The sequence below is a fragment of the Crocuta crocuta genome, unplaced genomic scaffold, assembly GCF_008692635.1.
Source record: "Crocuta crocuta isolate KB4526 unplaced genomic scaffold, BGI_CrCroc_1.0 scaffold377, whole genome shotgun sequence".
Lineage (NCBI taxonomy): Eukaryota > Metazoa > Chordata > Mammalia > Carnivora > Hyaenidae > Crocuta > Crocuta crocuta.
In genome coordinates this window covers 1,691,928-1,712,179 of record NW_027528209.1, presented here as the reverse complement: position 1 = coordinate 1,712,179, position 20,252 = coordinate 1,691,928, and the positions used below count along the sequence as shown (strand labels likewise).

General features: G+C 43.8%; 1 protein-coding gene across 1 annotated transcript in view; it reads right to left on the bottom strand.

Moving 5' to 3' along the window:
• Nucleotides 1-12,147: 12,147 nt before the first annotated feature.
• Nucleotides 12,148-20,252, bottom strand: part of PRDM6 (PR/SET domain 6) — a 133,016-nt gene continuing 124,911 nt past the window's right edge. Inside the window, exon 10 of the mRNA XM_077752994.1 lies at nucleotides 12,148-13,094. Coding sequence (XP_077609120.1) covers nucleotides 12,980-13,094 — 115 coding nt within the window. The 3' untranslated portion in view covers nucleotides 12,148-12,979. The remainder of the gene's footprint in view (nucleotides 13,095-20,252) is intronic.

Genomic DNA, 20,252 nt, shown 5'->3' with positions numbered 1-20,252 from the left:
AGCCACCCCTGTCCCCCTCAGTAAAAAAAAAAAAAAAAAATCTTAACTCCTAAGTTTGTGCATAACCTGAATGTAGACATCTCAGACAGAGCCTTCAAATGCCTGCTGTCATTGCCAATAACTTATCTTGGGAATTAACTGTTTCTAATTTTTTTAATGTTTTCTTTGTTCTTGAAACAGACAGCACATGAGCAGGTGAAGGGCAGTGTGAGAGAAGGACACAGGCTCCAGACTCTGAGCTGTCACCACAGAGCCAGATGTGGGGCTCAAACTCACAAGCTATGAGATCATGAGCTGAGCCGAAGTCGGACGCTATACTGACTGAGCCACCCAGGCGCCCCAGAACTAAGTGTTTCTAAATTAAAAGAAAGAAAAAGAAAAACTGATGAGATACAGAATCAGAACTACGCCTTAAGCTATCCACCATGGAGCTGGATGATCACATTACTTTTCAGGAAGATAAACTGGAGAATAATTTTACTACTCCTATAGTTTATAGTAAAAAATTATTTAAAAATTTAAACTGTTTTATTATTTAAAACTTATGACAATTCTAGAAATATACCTACAATCAATGGGTTACTTGTTTGTTCTTTGCCATTACATGCTCTGTAGATGATAAAAGTTTGAAAAGCAAGAAATGGTTAGCAAAAGCCTGAAAAGGAGTGTGTTAACCCTGTGAGTCGGTAGAATATGGCTTCTCTATCAAAGCAGGTGCTCCATGAACTTAAGAACGGTTATCATGAGAGAAGGCTGTCATTGTGCACTACAGAAGTGACAAGACTTCTTGACTAGGGAGAGTCAGAGCAAATTAAATTACCTTGGTGAGAGAATTTCCCAAAAGTAAACCTGAGTGCTATCAGTGAGAACCCCGATTATGAACTCCATACTGTAGTAGGTTCCTTCAGCTGCAGTGATCGATCAGCACAAAGTTGGTGGCTTAAAACAACAAAAATTTATCCTCCCACAGACCTGGAGGCTCTAGGGGTCTGAGATCAAGGTGGAAGCAGATCTGGGCTCCCTGCCATGGCTCTAGGGAAGAGTTTTTCTTTGCTTTTTTCAGTGTCTGCGGTTCCTGGCATTCCTTGGCTTGTGGACACATCACTTCCATCTCTGTTCCTGTCTTTGCATGGCCTTCTCTGTATATCTTCCACCCTTCTGTTTCTTATAAGGACAGGTCATTGGATTTAGGATGCACCCAGATCATCCAGGATTATCTTGAGATCCTTAATTACATCCGTGAAGACCTTTTCCAAAATAAGGTCACATTCACAGGTTCTGGGTGGACTTTTTTTTTTTCGGGGGGGGGGGTCAGGAGCTGGGGGACATGTACCATTCAAGTCCTTACAAATGGGAAAGAGGATGGTAAAAACTCAGAAGGGAGTGTCTATGGCAGGTTGAAATTCTTTAGATTTTTAAAAATTTTTTAATGTTTATTTATTTATTTATTTTGAATGAGAGAGAACATGAGGAGAGGAGAGACAGGGAGAGAGGGAGAGAGGGAGAGAGAGAATCCCAAGCAAGCTCTGAGCAGTCAGCGTGGAGCCCAATGCAGGACATGATCCTATGAACCATGAGATCATGATCTGAGCTGATATCAAGAGTGAGATGCTCAACCGACTGAGCCACCCAGGTACTCCCTGAAATTCTTTTATAAGGAGGTTCAAGCTAAAATATATTGTTATATTATAAAATATATATGTGTGTATATGTGCGTGTGTTTGTGTGCGCATGCACAGCCTACCTGAAGGCAGCAAAAAGTGACTGATACGAAGATCACTCCCCACTTCATTACATGGTGATTTTGGAACTTAAACTTTCATTTGATCTGCTCTCATAGATACTAACTAATTGACTTTGGCTGTGACTGGGATTCCAAATAGCTAGTATTCCCTTACAATTGTGTTCATGTGGTACCTAATTTGTATATGCACAGATCTGGCTTTAATTTGCGGATGGGAAAAGGGACTAATCTTTGTGGTGGCCCTACTTATCTGTGAGGTGTCCTTTTAAATGTTAACAAAACGGCCTCTCTAACATGGTGATTTGGCCTGGCTTTCTTTCTGGGTCTCTATGGACCTCATACCAAGTCGTAAACAGGGAGAAAAACTATTGAGCTCAGTAAAACACGTCCCAGCCCCTTGTCGCTCTTTCTAGAAGAGTTAATCAACCCTCCTTGTTGTTCCTCATTCCTTAGAATCCTCATGTAGAGGATCAAGAAGTACATGTCCCTATTATCACTTAGGAGTCTTTTGTTTTTATTTCCACTCAATCTTTTGAAAATATAATTCATGACTAGAAGGCGGCATTCCAAATGCTAGATCTTAGAGTGACGGGTTCTTAAGCTGGGATCCAGGCCTTGCTCTCTAAAATTCAACGTCAAGTTTGGTGTGTTTGTGAGTTTTTGTTTGAAGCAGTCACTTTCTGAAAGAAATCCATCAACCCAAAAAGGTAAGGAGACCCACAGCTCTGCTCACTGCTACGAACTATTGGTTTGTTGGTGACTTTTGAGGAGTTATCTAGTTTCCATGTGCAGAAGTGTTACCCACACAGGGGATGGAAACAATGGCAAAAATTGAATAAAAGGAACAAACTTTGATTCAGATATGACACAAATGTCCCAGAGAGGGGCATGCTGAATAGCCATCAATGTAGGTGACGGACCTTGTGCATGAGCCGACATCAACAGTTTTTGTGGTAGCTGTTTAGTAGGGAACTCAAACCCTTGTCTCTTCATTTTGGCACATCTCTGAAAGCATCTCCTCAGACTTTCCTCAATGCCTCCTCCAAAGAGAGAAGTGATTACTCCCTCACATCTGTCCCTGCCAGTTTTCATAAGACCTCCTACCACCTACCATTTTATTTGATTACATATCATTCTCTCCCTTCCAGATTTTACTATCTACCAGGTCCCATTCAATTTTGTATATAAGCGTCTTTTAAAAGTATTTGTGGGGTGCCTGCATGCCTCAGTCAGTTAGGCGTCCAACTCTTGATTTCAGCTGAGGTCATGACCTCATAGTTCGTGAGTTCAGCCCTACATCAGGCTCTGTGGTGACAATGCAGAGCCTGCTTGGGATTCCCTTTCTCTGCCCCTCCTGCGCTTGCTCTCTCTCTCTCTCTCTCTCTCAAAATAAACTTAATAAAATAAAATAAAAATATTTGTTAAGTGGCTGTGGGAATGAACAGATGAATGGCAAACAAGGGCTGTCTAATGACTAGAAGTCCCATTAATTAAACTGCTTAGAACTGTCCCAACCAGGAGGCTGAAAACCACAACCCAATTCACACCCCGTAACACCCCTGGCCAACCCTGCCCTTCTCCCACCAAAAGGCACTGACCTGAGCGTATGGCCCGACCAGAGAACCAAGCTACACACAAACATGGTCTCCCATGTGTTCTCAGAGCACATTTTTCTTAAGGGATCTCCAGGAGACTCAGATGCCCTATGACTACAAGGTACTGCCATTTTGAAAGTAGATTCTTACTTCTGAGGTAATCTCTTGCTCAAGAAACATCTGCATGTTGTTCCAGGGCAGTGGAATATCCACGTGGAGTCAGAGAAGAAGCAGGCTATTATTCAACCCCTTGTTCCCAGGGTCGGGACCGGCTCCTAAGCCCAGCTATGCAGGGAGAGTCAGCACCCTCATCACATAGCTGCCTACTGTGCACAATCCTTTCCACGTTTATTATACAGGAAGGATCCTGATGCGTATGGAAAGGATGAGTGACCTCAACATGAAACACAAACCCCCCACACCGAAAAACTCCATCTTCTAGTTGTTAAGGCCACAAAACCTGAGAGTCATTCTTGAGCCCTCTCTTTAACGTTCCACATCCAATCCATCCACAAATCATCACAGTAGACCCAGAACTGTACCACTTCCGGGAGTCCGGACCACTACTCCCCTTGTGGGAGACACCGCCGTCTGTCCCCTGTAGGGAGCCATCCTCCAAACCAGTTCCCATTTTCAGCCCGTATGCCCTTCCTGTCTGTGGTCCAAAGAGCAGCCAGGTGACATTCTCCAAGCAGACTTGCCCCACCTCCCTCAGGGGAAAGAGTCTTCAGGATCTCCCAAGCAGCCTTCGAGGCTCTCATGGTCCACCCTTTGCCTTGCTGACCTCAGCCCCCTAACACCTCTCCCTCTATCATTCCACTGTAGCCTCAGGGTTTTCCTTGATGTCCCTTGAGGTTCACATGCTTCTTCTGAGCCAAGTGGAACTTCATTCTCTAACAGAACAAGGGGTAAATCAAACAGCTGGCTGTGGCTTTCTGATTGTGAGCCCTGGAGGCCCAGGACACTCAGAAGGATCACAGACCCAGGCTACTCTGAGGCTAATAGAGGCCAGAGATTAAAAAAAAAATTAAGTCCACTCTACAGTACGACCAGGGCTGGGCCTCTGCCTATTAAGTTTCCTTGATAGTGGACCCAACCTGGTTGAGCAAGTGGAGCAGGCAAACCCAGGAGCGAGGAAAAGAGCCATCTCTCAAAGACCAAATAAGCCACAGGAATGAATTTTGACAGTCATTCTGCTAGCCAGTTCCACAAGCTTCCTCATTCCATTTTCCAGCTTACACTTCCCCAAGAAGAACTGGCTGACACCTACCACGAAATCCATTTGTTGACGAATTCTAGGATTGAACAGCTTGCACTTGGGGAAATGACCAACATGGGGCTGGAAAGGCAGAGCCCATGGACACATCCAAGTTGGCACAGGCCTGTTTTATGAATCCAATGTATTTACATTCCTTGGCCGATTATCTCTAAATGTGTGCCTGCTTTTCATTTAAACACAATGTAATCCTGGGAGATTCGGTCCTAAGAATACAGCAGTGTGTATGATCTCATGGGTCCTTTGTATTTTTTTTTTTAAGATGTGAATTTAGGAAGATTTATAAGCATCAACAAATTGCTTACCATTCTAACTGCAAGAGTCAGTCCTGTCCTTTAAGTGGCCCTTAGAGCCAGCACACAATACCACAGTGAGCTTCCCTCCTCATTCTCTTGACTGACTTGTTTAACCTTTCCAAACCTCAAAAAGAAGAACTGAAATTGAGCATGAACCCTAACCATTTGGTGGGAAGGCAGAGAGAAAGAGACAGATTCTATTCCAATGGGAAGCATCTGCATTACATTTAAATTAACATACTGAGGAAATTTTACACAGTGCCCTGACAGCATTAAAATACCACACTTCTATTAGGAAGATACAAGACTGGATGCCTTCCGTTGACAGAAAATAAATTAACTTGGGGACATCAGGTTTCCAAAATAATTATGCTGATCTAAGCCAAAGTTTTCCTTTGTGTCGGAGTCACCGCCCCGGCATTTGAATTTGTACCGGAGGAAGCGCCTCTTGCAGGGTACTCAGAACTTCCCAGGAGATGAAGTTTGGCTTTGCCTCTGGTTTTTCTGTTGCATCCTCTCCAAGCGGGCAAACTCGAGTATGCGTACTGGATGGTCCAGAGGAAGGAAGTCCACAAGGGTGGATTTTTAACAATTAGCAAATGATCAAATGGGGAACCACAGTGTGAGGACGTGGACATTTGGTCTAAATGGCTGCTCTCCCTGACATGTGGTCATCATCTGCTGTAGGAGGATTAAAACAAACAAACAAACAAAATTCTGCTGTAGCAATATACCCCCAGTTGGTTGAAGTTTCTACGAAGACTGTTTTCACTCAGGAGTGATATGCCGAGCTTTGGGGGAGAATGGCAACGAGAGATGTATTGTAAGCAAGGAAATACCAACTGGAACTCACCACCTTTGACTGAGAGGGGAAACTGCTCATCACCGTGACCCACAACTATGCCTGTTAAAATCTGAATTTGGGGAAAACATAGCATACCTTGTAGTTTCAACCCCGTGATAAAGAACTGCCTTGTAATAAAGTCAGCTCATGGAGAAATGTTGTCAACTTACTCTCTGAACACACCTCACAAGGAGTCTCTGGGCTGTGCCTAAGAACATGAACTGGTTCCTTAAGTACCTCACGCATGTAACCAAGTCGTCTGTGCCTTTGGCGAACCAAACCTATACTGACTCCAACCTTTGTCCTTCGCTGCTTTCAGCCAACAGACTAACCACACACACCCAGATTCTTAATGGCCACAACTACATAATCACTCCATTGATGCCTGCAAAGTAACTCACTTAGCATTTCGTCAGAACAAAGGAAGAAAACTGGATTTGGCTTAGCCCCGTTCAGGATGTGTTTTCGCTTTCGCTTGTCAATAGTGTTCCAGCCTCCCCCTCCTTTGGCCACTGCCGGACATCACCAGCCTTCTCACCTGCTGCCATTCATCTCCAGTGTGTATCACATGCTTGAGAGGATTCTCTTTCTTTTAATGTGGACTTCTAGTTGTGTGTACAGAAAAACAAAAACAATGCCTGCCAGCAATGGGATATTTGAAACTCTGCTGTTGTGATTACAAAATCAGCAGCTAGAATATTTATATAAATATTTATAAATACACACACACACACACACACATATATTTTTTTAAGAGAGAGTGTGTGTGTGCATGAGTGGGGAGAGGGTCAGAGGAAGAGAGAGAATCTTAAGCAGGCTCCATGCTCAATGTAGAGCCCAACCTGGGGGTCAATCCCATGACCCTGGGATCATGACCTGAGCTGAAATCAAGAGTCCCGGACGTTCACTGATGGAGCCATCCAGATGCTCCTACCATGATACGTATTTTAAGAGCATCTCAGCATTGTTTTCAGAAACACATTTTACAAACACACCACACTTATGTAGCTCTTGTTCTCAAAAAGCAGCTTTGAATAAAGGTTTTCCCTATTGAAAAATTACTGTTATGTGGTTTTGGAGGGGGGAGATGGTAAAGCTGCTACCAAGATTACGTACACAGGAGAAGAGGATAATGATACTATCTTTGTTAAAGAGTTACTGAGGATTAAATTAGATAATCCAAGTCAAGCAATGAGAATGGTGGCTAACAGTGACTGCCCAATAAAGTTGCTCTCATTATTCATGTCAACATGTGGAGAATAAGCTCATTTTATTAATTTTTTTAACGTTTATTTATTTTTGAGAGAAATAGAGATGTGGGGAAGGGCAGAAAGAGGGAGACAGAGGATCCAAAGCTGCTTCACGCAGACAGCACAGAGCCCGATGTGGGGCTCGAACTGATGAACTGTGAGATCGTGGTTCGAGCCAAAGTCGGCTGCTTCACTGAATGACACCCAGGTGCCCCACTCATTTTATTTTCCTTTTAAAATGTACTCAACAGATTCTTCTCTAAGTACAACAGTAGCCTCCCAATACAGAGGGAAGATAATTCAATAGTTTTACATCTCTGCTCTGTTTTCTGACATATTTTTTATTGTCTTTTATATTGACCCGATGAACTATCCGACACCGATTACTTAAAAGAAGAAACTAAATAAATACTCTCATTGCTAAACAGGACCATAAATTACAGCTAAACGTCCGACACAAGGCTTCCACAAGTAAAGCAAAAGCCTTCTTCCCTGACCAGTTGTTCCTGACAGCTGATCACTGGGTTTGGAGAATTTAATCTTGAGAAGGTCTGAAATGTGGCTCTTCCCAGGACTCTATGTTGTTATTTGGTAGTAGCTCAGATAAGTATTAGTGATGGAGAAGCCTCACAGTCTTGGGTGGATAAGTATCCAAACATCCAGTCACTTCATAAAATGCCTCCGAACATCTTAGCCTTGAAAGGCTCCTGACACATGAATGACATTTCTGGAATGCGCTGTTATCACTCAGAGAAGCACATCTCTCAGGGTCTCAGGACCTTTCAGGATTTGATGTCAGGAACTGGTAAAGGTTATGGGAGATAAAACTAAATGCACACGGAGGAAGGAAGACAGAAACGAACTTTTCTGACAGTGTGTGGTTATGTGCCCGATTCCTGCAGGCAAACATAGTCTTAACAAGAGAATGACAGATTCGCTCCAAAAACACAAGGCTGCCTGGGCCCGCTCCGAGTGACCCAGTGAACTCAGGCTGTTCTGGAAATGCCCTGCTCTTTTAGACGGATCCTGTTTTCCATGTTAAACAATGCAACAGATACTTGTGTTTCGTTTTTTAAAGCAATGCACACTTACAACAGGAATGACGCTACTTCTCCCACGAACCTCAAGGAAATATTAGCTCCTCGCAGGAACAACTCTGACAACCAATTACTAGCAATGAGTTTCGCGACGATGCACCAGAGACCCCAGGCCTGGGAAGGTGGTGCTACTAGAGAAAGATCTAGTTTCAGTGTCATGAAGAGCTTGATAGTGAGGTCCCCAAATTTAACCCAACTACTATTCTTCTGAAACCAAAGGTGAATATCCACGTTGACGTACTGAGACACCTGGGTACCATTTAGGGGTCCCCATCTCTGAAAGCACCACAGCCACGCAGTGGGGACAAGGGCTGTATTGCTATGTCTCGTCACCAATGAGGCTGCTCAGACACACGCAGGGGCTTCAGAGTTCCCTGCCTGACCAACTCCAGCCCGGATTTGCTGCCTTATCCCTGTAAGAGGGTCATAAAAGCTCTAACACCCTGCCTCCAGTCCTGGTACATTGATAGAGACGCTAAGTAGCCCAGTGGGTCAACCGAAGACCATGTAGTGGCTCATCTTAATTGGTTTTGATTAATTAAGACTTCTGGTCCCTAGCTGCACTTATATCTCTTTGAGTCTTGTAATTGGGACAACTTCTGTGACTTCACTAAAATAACAGCATCAAGGACTCAAGTCCCCTTGCTACTAGCCATCCACTTGCGAAGAGAATAAAATTTTCTCACCAATAATCACTTCAATATGGCCCCTTAGAGTGAACAACACCTAAAAGGGGCCCTTTATACAAAAAAAAAAAAGGAAAGAAAAGAAAAGAAAGAGTTCACTGGGGCAGCTGGGTGGCTCAGTCGGTTAAGCATCTGACTTTGGCTCAAGTCATGATCTTACAGTTCGTGGGATCGAGCCCCATGCTAACTGACAGCATGGAGCCCGCTTAGGATTCCCTCTCTCTCTCTCTTTCTCTGTTCTCTCTCCAACTCGTGCTCATGCTCTCTCTCTCTCAAAATACATTTAAAATAATTTTTAAAAAGGCTTCTTCAAACTAAAAGTTCACAAAGTATTTGCTGAGTAAATGAATGACACCAGGAACCAACCAACTGATGAAAAAAATAGATGAGTTGGTAAAAATGTTAGTAACTCTTTCTATATCTCGACTAGAATGAAGTTTTTCAGTTGTAACAATAAACTGTAAGCCTGGTGAGGACAGAAGTTGTGTCATAATCTTTTTCCTGTTGCGGTATCCACATAACCTTTTTCCACCAAAAAGGCTGCACTTGAATGGACATTCAATAAATATTTACTAACTGAATCAAATGATATAAACTATACAAATTTAGTTTTACAGCTTTAATTATCCACACGATAACTCTGTAAAAGTCTATCTTCTCCTTTAAAAAAAAAAGTCATTTTGAAAGATAAAAACAACTAAAACAAAAGGTTAGGTTGAAAAAAATCAAGCACATTTCCTGGGGAAAATATTTGGCTTTAGTTCCAGTTACTGAGATTTTTCTAGAAATGTTACTTTTGCAGCCCCATCTGGCATTTCCCCTTGGCTTAGGCTCTTAGCTAGACAAATGGGCATGTGTGAGGATAGTACATCTCATTCTGGAAATAAAAAGTGCTCCCCATCGACAGAAGAGGGTAATCACGGAAAGCTTAAGGACTCAAATACTGATTCGGCTGAGAGCCTCCCCCAATCCAAGCGATTCAGAGCTCTTATGCTCTTTGCACTATAATGAATTAGAAAGCTGCTAATAAGGTAAACTGGCAAATCTTTATGACTGCAGTTTCTGCCACCCATTTGCAGTATCCTGAGTATCTGTCAGTTTTAAATAGAAACACTAAAGCAATAGATAGGAGATACTAAGGAGAAATCTCCTCCGTGGCACACACTTCAATTAAAAGCATTTATGACCCAAATAACATCTGGACCTGCTTCAGGACTTCAAGTCAACTTACAGGTGAAGGTCTGTCTTACAAACAGACAGCCCAGGCTAGTCTGCTGGAAACTGGCATTGGCTCACCCACGTGAACATTAGGGACACCCTCAATTTTCTATTCGTTCAAAACAAAATACTTCTGAACCAAGTTTGGTGGAAAATACATACCAAACATCTCCCTTTCCAAAAAGGAGAAAAATAGGTTTCAATGGAGCAGAAAGCTAGAATCTTCCGGATTAAAAAGGCTGCCGCCATATGAAGTGGGAATTTGGGGTCAGGGGCAAAACCCTGAGAGTGGCGGGGACCCCCCGTCATGGCAACGTCCCATGGCAGATAACAAGGGAGGAGTGATGTTTTCTCGATCGTGCATGTGGAGCCCCTGGGAGCTGAGGATTGTGTGTGTTCCATTGTGAAAGACAGCAAATGGCAGCACCGATTTTCCTCACTGAAAAAATTGTTGGGGACATACAGATGAGTCCCTTTTTGTCACGCTCAAAATGTACAACCAAACATGTCAGCTTTAATAATAAATGGAACAGCTTCCTCCTCTGTGCAGCCAATCTGACGTGTTCTTACAGGTTTCAGGTTAACATGGCTCCGTGTTCTTTCTACCCTTCCCAACGGCACACTGTTTTTGGCAAATGCCTCCATCATTTCTGACAAGGAACTGTGAAACAAAACACACTCCTATCTACCAGAGGGAATACTTTCAATCAGCCACAGTCACAGAGCAGCACAGAATGCCTATGAGTTCCATGACAAAGAGCCAGAAAGAACTGAGGCAACATTCTACATCATATGGGACAATGGAGGTCACAATTGTTCAAACTTCTCTTTGGAGCCATGTTAGAGATTATTTTGAGATGCAGATATATTATCAAAAAGAGAATTAATAAGCCTGAAATGGAGTCATTTGCCCACCACCCCCACCGGCCAAGAGCCAACCAAGACTTGATTACAATTTCAACCGAAAGCACGAATGTAACCTTTTGAGAGTCAATCTGCAATTTCCCGACCAGCACTAACGAGGTAACCTGCATGATAAAAATCCTGCCAGTTCCGTTCCCCCTAAAAAAAAGATGTCCTGACCTGCAAGAATCCTTCCTTTTCTTTTGCTGACAACTTCCTCCCCCTGCGCTCTTCATACAAAAACCTCCTGCTTAGTCCAAATCCTGGAAGGATCTCTCTGTCTGCCAGATGGAACACGACCCAGTTCATGAATCCCTTAAAGCCCATCAGATCTTCAAGTGTACTCGATTCAGTTTTGTTTCGTAACCATGTATATATAAATCAATTACAAACACAATTAACGAGGCCCGGTTGCACTCCCAGTTTAATCATGGCAGGTGGGGGCTCAGGGACAGGAAGGCAAAATGAAAAGTAAAGGAAGACTTTCTGAGAACCAAATCCATGAGGACGGATTTGAGTGCCTTTCAGCAGCCAGTTCTGTGTCTCGTATTTTTGCTAAGGGAAGACCCTGGGAGTGCTAAAAGACAGAAAGACAGCATTCCTTAAAAGGCTGTGTCCTGCCATCATGTGATCAAGAAATCTACAAAGTAGATGTGGCCTCCACCGTGAGGCCAGGAGTTAACAGACAAGGGCATGGGAGCCACCGGCTCTTCCTGGGAATGGATCGTTTGGCGGGATGTGGACCCAATGTGACGTTACCAGGGTCAAACCGCCAAAAGGCTACCCGACGTTTGCTCACTTCCCTTGCACTCAATCAAAGGGCGGTGAAATGACGTACACCATCTTTCCTCTTCCGACACATTAACGATGAGAGAAGAGTACTATCAAGGGCCAGAGGAGATGAACAGGTAATTCCAACTGATAAGATGAGCTGTACCCGGGCAGTCTATTCTAATCACAACCCCGTCCCCACCACTCATTGTTTCCTGGTCTGGGCTGTTTTCCCTTATTTTTGCAGAAATGCTCCTCTGACACTCAGTAATGAGTAACGGGGTTTCCCAGGACCTACAGAAGGAAGGACGATGAAACTACCTCAGAGGGCGTTGACAATGAGGCTGGGCACCCTTTTCGCTCATGGATTCAACACTATCGTAGACACAACGAAAAAAATTCCTGGGAGCCTAGGACCTTATATTTCGGCTTCATACCGAAGAACTTTATTTTTTGTTTTTGTTTTTGTTTTTTTTTAAGCTAAAATGTTATTGAAAACAAAATCGTCTCCACTAGCTGCTTCGGAACAATATACTGAATTATGAAGCTCTGTACATTTTAAATGTTTCTGAGATCTTGACAGGACAAAGTAAGTTCCCCGCTTTTTTTTTCCCCCCTCTTGAATTCTGAAACCAAACCGTTTTCTTCCTCTTCAAGGCTCTTCTGCATCAAGGCTGGGCTGCCGGGTGGGTGGGTGGATGGACGGAAGGAGTGGCGTAAAGACGGGCTCGGAAAGGAGCGTGGACAACACAGAAACGGACCACCCACGGGGCTGATGGTGGCACTGACTTAGCGGAGGCTCCGGCTTCCGGTTGTACTGGGGCGGCCGAATCAGGCCACGCGAACCCAAACGGCAGGACCGAGAGGGCTGTACAACATGGGTCCCCTTGAATCATGCTACTAAAAAAAACAGGTGCAACGAGAAAGAAGTCCCTGTGCGTTCTTCGTCACAAGTGTGAGCTGAAGAACCCACACGATTCCTCCCTTTGGTATTAAATTACAGTTTAAAAAAGCTTTTTAGAAACAAAGCAAATACACGGTGGGACCAGAAACGTGACGCGGCCCAGGTTGTGGTCCACTGAAACAAGTCTCATCCCTAGTCATAAATAAATAATCTCTTTCCTGGTCTGACTTCCACGCCAGGATCAATATCTCTTTAACATCTTACTTATTTTATTACTGCTTTTGGTTTTCCAGGACTGATTGAAAGTTGCTCAGAGGAAATCTTTGGTTTTGCTTAAGTGTCCATGACATTTAATCATGACTTTGCTTGCAGTTTAATTCCAACCAGTCAATCAGTTAATCCACTTCAATTGATTCTGGGCTCTCAGTTATTGGCTTGCACTCATTGGGCATCCGCTGGTGCCGGCTCAGCTGCGTGGCCTGCGTGAAGCTCCGTTCACACCTCTCGCACCTGGTGGAGGCAAGAGAGAAAATTGAGACAGGGGAGCGGGGCCCTCAGGGTGATGGGCTTCCTCTCATCCTGCCTAATGAGAACAGACACTCCAAAGTGGCTTCAGATTTTACCGGCTCAAGAGGTTTAATTGGTGGCTCCTTCCAAGGCCTGGATGCCCAGGACGGGACAAAGCCCGTCTGCTGCAGAACAGAGAGATCTGTCAATAGGCAGGGGGAAGGTGATTTCTCCAGAGAGCCCTGTCCTGCTGCAGCTCTGATCACTGTCAGTTCAAATAGATAAAGAACAAAAAGAGATTTTTAGGAGTGAGCCATCAAAGCAGCAGCTTGTCTGCAGTTTTCTGCTCCGTAACCCCAAAGAGAAATTGATGACAAATAGAATTTCACCTGCTGCTAATTTAAAATCGGGGCTGCTACACCCCATGGTGCAGCGGCCAAAGATCCGTGTCCCCTCCGGACGTGGAGCACAGAGGGAGCACTACATTAGTCTGCGGCGACGGTAGGGGGTGGGGGTGGGTGGCTGCTTCCGAGCAGAAGTATCACACAGCGACCGAACTGAGGCCAAGAAGAATGTTTGTGGGTGGGGTGGGAGGCAGAAACATTCAGGATGGACCAACGTTTATGTGGCTCAAGAGGTTCACGCCTCTAGAAAGTACAACAGAAAGAAGGTGTCTGGGAGCCATAATGAAGGGTCGGTGTGTCTGATGAGGAGCAAACTGGCACCTGCTGCAAGAATATCTCCTGTCCTTAATGGTAAAATAAAATAAAATAAATAATTTAAAAATACACAAAAAGGAAATTGTAACCTAGAGACCCTGAGCTCAATCCATCTCCTGGGAAACACACTTACTAGCTTGACGGCCACTCAATCTATAAACACCTCTCTCTCTCTCACTCACACACACACACACACACACACCCCTCCAACAGGGGCTCTAGTTTTTCTGTGGTGGTGGTACTTCCTGGCTGGCTGTCTATGATCATGCTCACAGGCAAACTGTAGCAGCAAGCTGGGCCTAGACAGTGACTTCCTGTCACCACGCTGCGTGCGCGAGCTGCCTGGAGCACCAGCTGAGCACCCAATAGGGCACAGTGGCTGCTACAGCCAGGCCCTTCATGTCGTCTTCTCAATCATTTGAAGGAAGGGATATTCAGGAGAACTGCCCTGCACACAGCTGTCTTTTTCTTTTTAAAATTTTTAATGTTTATTTTTGAGAGAGAGAGAGAGACAGTATGAGCAGGGGAGGAGCAGAGAGAGGGAGACACAGAATCGAAGCAGGCTCCAGGTTCCGAGCTATCAGCACAGAGCCTGACGTGGGGCTTGAACCCATGAACCGCAGGATCATGACCTGAGCGGAAGTGGGACACTCAACTGACTGAGCCACCCAGGTACCCTGTTGTCACCCTCTTAACTAATGTAGCCACTGGTCTCAGGTCCCTGCACTACTGGGTTGTGGCAAAGCTCTCAAGGCAAAGCCCTCACTATTCCGTCATGTGCCACATGCCCCATTATCTGGGGGACAGTTCTCTCTTCCTTTTTTTTTAAGTACATTGTCTACAAAGTGTCTAGCCACAGAGATAATAAAAAAAAAACATCCATCCACTTTGGGGATCCTTGTATATTTTTTAATGCTGAGAGCCTGGGACTTGACCATCACACTTGGATTTTTTCAGGGCTCCCGTTCCTGCTGACCATGTCAGGGTGAAGAAGTTGTGTTTCTTTGATTGTCTTCCGGGGAATATTTTTTGCAGCCTGTTCCACTGTTAAAAACTGCACTGTGATCTTGACAAATGTATAATGTCAGCTTTAATGTATCAGACCTATCAACTCAATGAATATAACTCAGAAGTATTGATCAGCTAATGATTTTTGGTGTATTCATTAACGTCCACGGGTAGCTCATCCTCTCTCCGGGGCTTACGAAGTGCTGATGACATGTTAGCGAATTGCTGATTGTTTATTAGGGAACTGATTGGTTACTGGATTAGTGTGTCAAAATATACTACCTTTCACTGCTGACAAACTTTCAAATTATTAAATTCCTTTTCAAAAAAATTCTGGAGCTTAAGAATCACTTTCAAAGAGAATTGTTTGCAAATTACAAGGAAAGACCGTGTACCTGGGTCACGCTTCTGCCCTTCTAATCTTATGTATAAGAATATAGAGAAATCCTAAGTGAGAAAGTTAGTGCTTCATATAAGGTAAAAGTGTATGTCTATATGTAATAATTAAATATCCAGACTGGACAGAGACATTAAGAGGAGAGTTAATTTTTCTCAAGTGTTTGCCTAAGTGGCCTCCTAGATATTTACTCTCTTGAAATACCTTATTGTAACAGAAAATCTAAGTCCAGTCTATAGGACTTCCAAGATCCTCACTGATAAATCATCTCAGGACGCCTGGGTGGCTTAGGCAGTGGAGCGTCTGACTCTTGATCATGTCTCAGGTCATGATCACAGGGTCTTAAGATTGAGTCCTGAGAGCCAGGCTCCATGATAAACATGGAGGCTGCTTGAGATTCTCTCTCCTCGCCATCTCTCTCCAGCTTGCATGCACACACCCTCTCTCTCTCTAAAATAAAGTAAAATAAAATAAAGTAAAATAAAGAAAAGTAAAGAAAAATAAAATAACAATAAAATAAATCATCTCCAGTGTGATCTGCTCCAAGTATGAATGAAAATACATGCAGATATGTGGACCTATATGGGTTGGTTCCCTACCAAATAAGGAAATAAAGGAGTTAGATATAAAAATAATCTTTTAAATAAGGAAAGAGCCTTCATTTTACAGTCATCACCTTTAATTTTAGAAAGATTCCATTCACAAGTTATTTTCATAGTTTAACAAAACCCATCAGAAAGACTCCACACAAATACCTCAGTTCTGCAAGTCAAAGCTAGACGTTATCCATGTTGGCATTTAATTAACCATGAACTATATCACAGGTGAGAGACTGGGTACCTCTAACCCTGGACTTCAGGCAATGCAGCAGGAAAAGCAGCAAAGAAAGATGGGGGTAATGAGCCGGGGGCCAAGAAACGCTCTTGCACACAGGTCTTCCTCACTGTGCTGACATCACAGCCATGAAGGGAACCTTCCAGGTACGATGACGTGGCAAGTCATCCAAATATTCCAGCACAGAGAAAGCCCCCAAGTTTCTATGAAAATGAGTATCTTAGTCAGATTTGATTGCCTTTTAAGTTTGAAATCATTCTTTACTTAATCTGACAGTTGACTGGATTATAGGTAAAGGGAGCCTAACAATGGTCATTGGCCTGACAATAACAGAGGCCAAAATGATGTCAAGTTCCGTTATGCAGAATGGAAGCTGCAAGAAGCTTTGTTTCACGCCTCTACAGACTGTCACCAAGTGCTTCCTGGACTGGACCGAATTGCACATGGCTTGTACATACTGATGTGCTTTTTATTTAATCTGCTCTGGTGCCTAAATCTCGTTAAAATATTAGACGTTCTTTGGAATATCCTTTGAGGTTTGTTTTTTTATGTATATATACTGAGCCAATCTGTTTTTCCTTGAGATAAAAATGTACTGATGAGTATTTTTCCCCTGCTTCTCACAAAGATGAAGAGAAGGACCTTTCCTATGGGAAGTTCTGGTCTTCCCAGACTCCAAAGCTGGGCATCAAGCAGTTCACACGGGATCCTCTGGGCAGAGCCGAGCAGCCCCGCCCCCCTGAAATTGTCAGAGATGATGTTTAGGAATGAAGAAGGAGAAAGGAGTCCTTACTATAAAGAAAAAGTTTTAGATGCCAATTAACTTCCTTCCTTCCTTCTTTCTTCTTTGCAGTAAAGAACCTGGCAACAACCGTTCAATGAAATGATGTCCTGCTTTCTCTCCTTCTTGGCCGTGACTTCCAGTCTCACCATACAAACAGGAAGACAAGACCTTCATCATGCTCCCGTGATAGGTATTTTTCCTATCTGCTCCTTTATTTTAGAAGTCCTAAGTCTGCATCCAAGTTGGGTGCCAACAGCCCTATGATCTACCTACAGCTTGGGGGTGGAATAGTGGAGTGGGCTCTCGGCCAATCAGATTGCGAGGCAAAGCCTAGACTGAGACTCTGATCTCTTAATGCCAAATCTTCTCCAGCGTTCTTTGGATGGCACTAATTTTGATCTGCCTAAACCCACATTCCAGCGGGAGATTTCAGAACTTGGAAAGGGCTTTCCCCTGTCATGACAGGCTCTTAAGACTTCTGTAAAAGCCTCCTGGGCCCTGGGCAGGTGGGACAATTTGGAGACTGAGTCATTGGAGGCATCTATGTGAAAGCTGCCCAAGGCATACAATTTAGGATTCTCCATCTTTATGAGGTTCTTTTCCTTCTTTGTAACATTGTTTAAGCCAATACCCATTAGGTGAAGTAGTAAAATTAAGTGTTGCGGTGAAATCCGTTTTATTGACTAATCTGCAACAAAGGTTTTTTTGAATGTTTGTTTTATGGCCTTGTAAAAGAGTATCTTCAAAATATTTACAAATGTCCATGGGATGGCTATCTGTGAGCAATGGTGAGAAGCTTCCCAAAACTCCCCTGGGATAGTTCAGTCCTGAACGATGTGATTGTATACACTGAAGGATTTAGCTTTCCATTTCCTAGAAGATGTTTAAATCTTGCACTATTAAAAACAGCGTACATTCAGTTCTCCCCTGGGAATATAGATTTGATGAACTAAAAAACAAAATAAAACACCACCCAACCCTACATATAGCATGTAGCTATCATCCCAGTAAAAGTAAAAGCAAAATGAACTAAAACATGCACATAGAATCTAATCCAACTAACTCTCATGGTTTTCGTAATTTGCTTCCCAGATGACATTACGTGATCGTCACAAAAACATACTTTTGGAAAGGTAAATGATACAATCATGAAGGCCCCTCAAATATTAACCTGATGAATTGAAAGTAAGTTAAAATGGCAACTCTATTGGCAACATGACAAAAACAGGATGTTAGAGAAAAAAAACTGAGTGGAGTCAACAAGGTTACACATAAGTAACACCTTAACATTAATAGAAATCTATTTCGCATTTTGACCCTGAAACCTCTTCAATTAATTACTAAAATCTATTTACACAGCAACAAGATAAAAATCAATCTGATTCCTGGCACTGTGTCTGTCTGGCTGCCCTCTCTAATGTAAGGGGCCGGAAGGATCGTCAATCCTGCATCTTTGGTTTTGCAAAGCTCTCTTGCTCAAAGGCACTGGAAATGCGCTACCGTCATCGTCCACATCCAGGGCAGTGATCAAGCCAGAATGTGCGAACTATGTGAGGGGTCAGGACGGAGGGCGATGACAGAGTTCACCAAACCCTAGAACCTGTGCTAACCACTGGCCCTTAGGGTCAATTAGAAGGAAAAGTGGTCCCTTTGGGCGATCACAGCCCCAGAGGGTCCAGCTTGGCTGGGGCCATGGAGACCTGACTTTAGATCTCTTCCTGTCCCCCTTAGCCAGATGCTTTTGCACAGTGAACAAGACACACCTAGGTACATGGACAACAATTAAAACTATTTTTATTATTCATGTATATCATAAACTAAACCAGGATGAAAATGAGTTAAGGATGATGAATAAAGGTAACTAATTCATAGAGAGGTAAGCAAGGATGACCGGCTTTGATGAGTTCCTCCCTCTGATGGCAGACACCAAGGCAGGCAGGACCCGGGCGAGCTGGACTCTGCTACCATGAGACAAGCTCAGCCTCGGGCCAAGCACCATGGCAATGGCATACCGCGCCAGTGGGTCCAAAAGGAAAATTATGGGTAATGAGACCCTACAAAAACTCCTTGGCTGAGATTGAGCAAGATTCATCACCTACTGCTTGAATTATTTCCCTTCTGGGTTGATCTTGTCCTACACAAAGTAAATAGTCTGTACATCTAAGTCCTTTTAATTTTCCTGCTTAACCAGGGAAAGCCAGTGCGGCAAATGAGTAGAGATGGAGAGGGCTGGACAGAAGAATTCATCACACAGACGGGTGAAGTTGCTTTGAGGCAACAGACCAGGCCAAGACAAACGCGCTAGTTCATACTCCCAAGCCTTTCCACCTGCTGCTGGGGCTGCCAGAAATACCGCTTTCCTCTGTGTGTCTGGAAAACTCCTACTCATCCTTCAAAACATATCTTAAACATCATCCCTCCCAGACAGCACTCCTATGCTACCTTGCAGACCTGTATATACAAGTCTTACTGCTCTTCACTTTTGCAGTCTCCACCCTGCGTTATCATCCTTATTTATTACCTAGGCGTCACCCATAAATTATGTGGTTTTCAAAGATCTGGGAGGTGGAGACTCATTCAACTCTCTATCTTTTGCAACTAGCTGGGTGCCTAGTACAGAAGATGTTCAATACGTATGTGCTGAAGGAATGAACACATACATGGATAAATGAATGACTGAATGACTGAGTGAGTGAATGAACAGGTCATTCTTGATGTCATTCATATGTCCTCTTTTCTCAGGACTGTGCTAGATGTAGCAAGAGTCTTTCACTCAGGTGCTCTTACCTTGCCAAACCCCTCGGAATTCATGCTCACCTTTTCCCATGTTCTCTGAATCCTCAAGAATTCAGACGTGCCCAGTATTTGGCTCTATTTTGTTTCACCAACACGGTAATTCAAAGACCAAAGAGCCTACGGAAAGGCCACAGGTCGGCTGTTGTCACGGATTCAAATCACTTTAACAGACGGGGAAGAGGAGGAAATAGTTCACCAGAATCCTAAAACCTTCAAGTTCTCCACGAGACCACAATTTAGATGTCCTAAAGCAGGGTTACCTCACCGATGGTCACAAGCTTGCTGGGGGCCAAAAGATGACACCATGCAGGGGCTCTCAGCTTAAATTCTAGAAGTACAGAGCCTCAGGAACTAGAATCTTTTTCGTTTAATGTTTATTTTTGAGAGAGAGAGAGAGAGAGCGAGTGAGCACAAGTGCGGGAGGGGCTAAGAAAGAGGGAGACACAGAATCTGAAGCAGGCTCCAGGCTGTGACCTGTCAGCATGGAGCCTGACGCTGCTAGTACATAGCACGGTGTACCCACAAACTGCATGACCATGGCCTGAGCCAGTCAGACGTGTAACCAGCTGAGCCACCTGAGTGCCCCTAGGAACTAGCGTCTTAAAATGACTTACTCCTTCTCC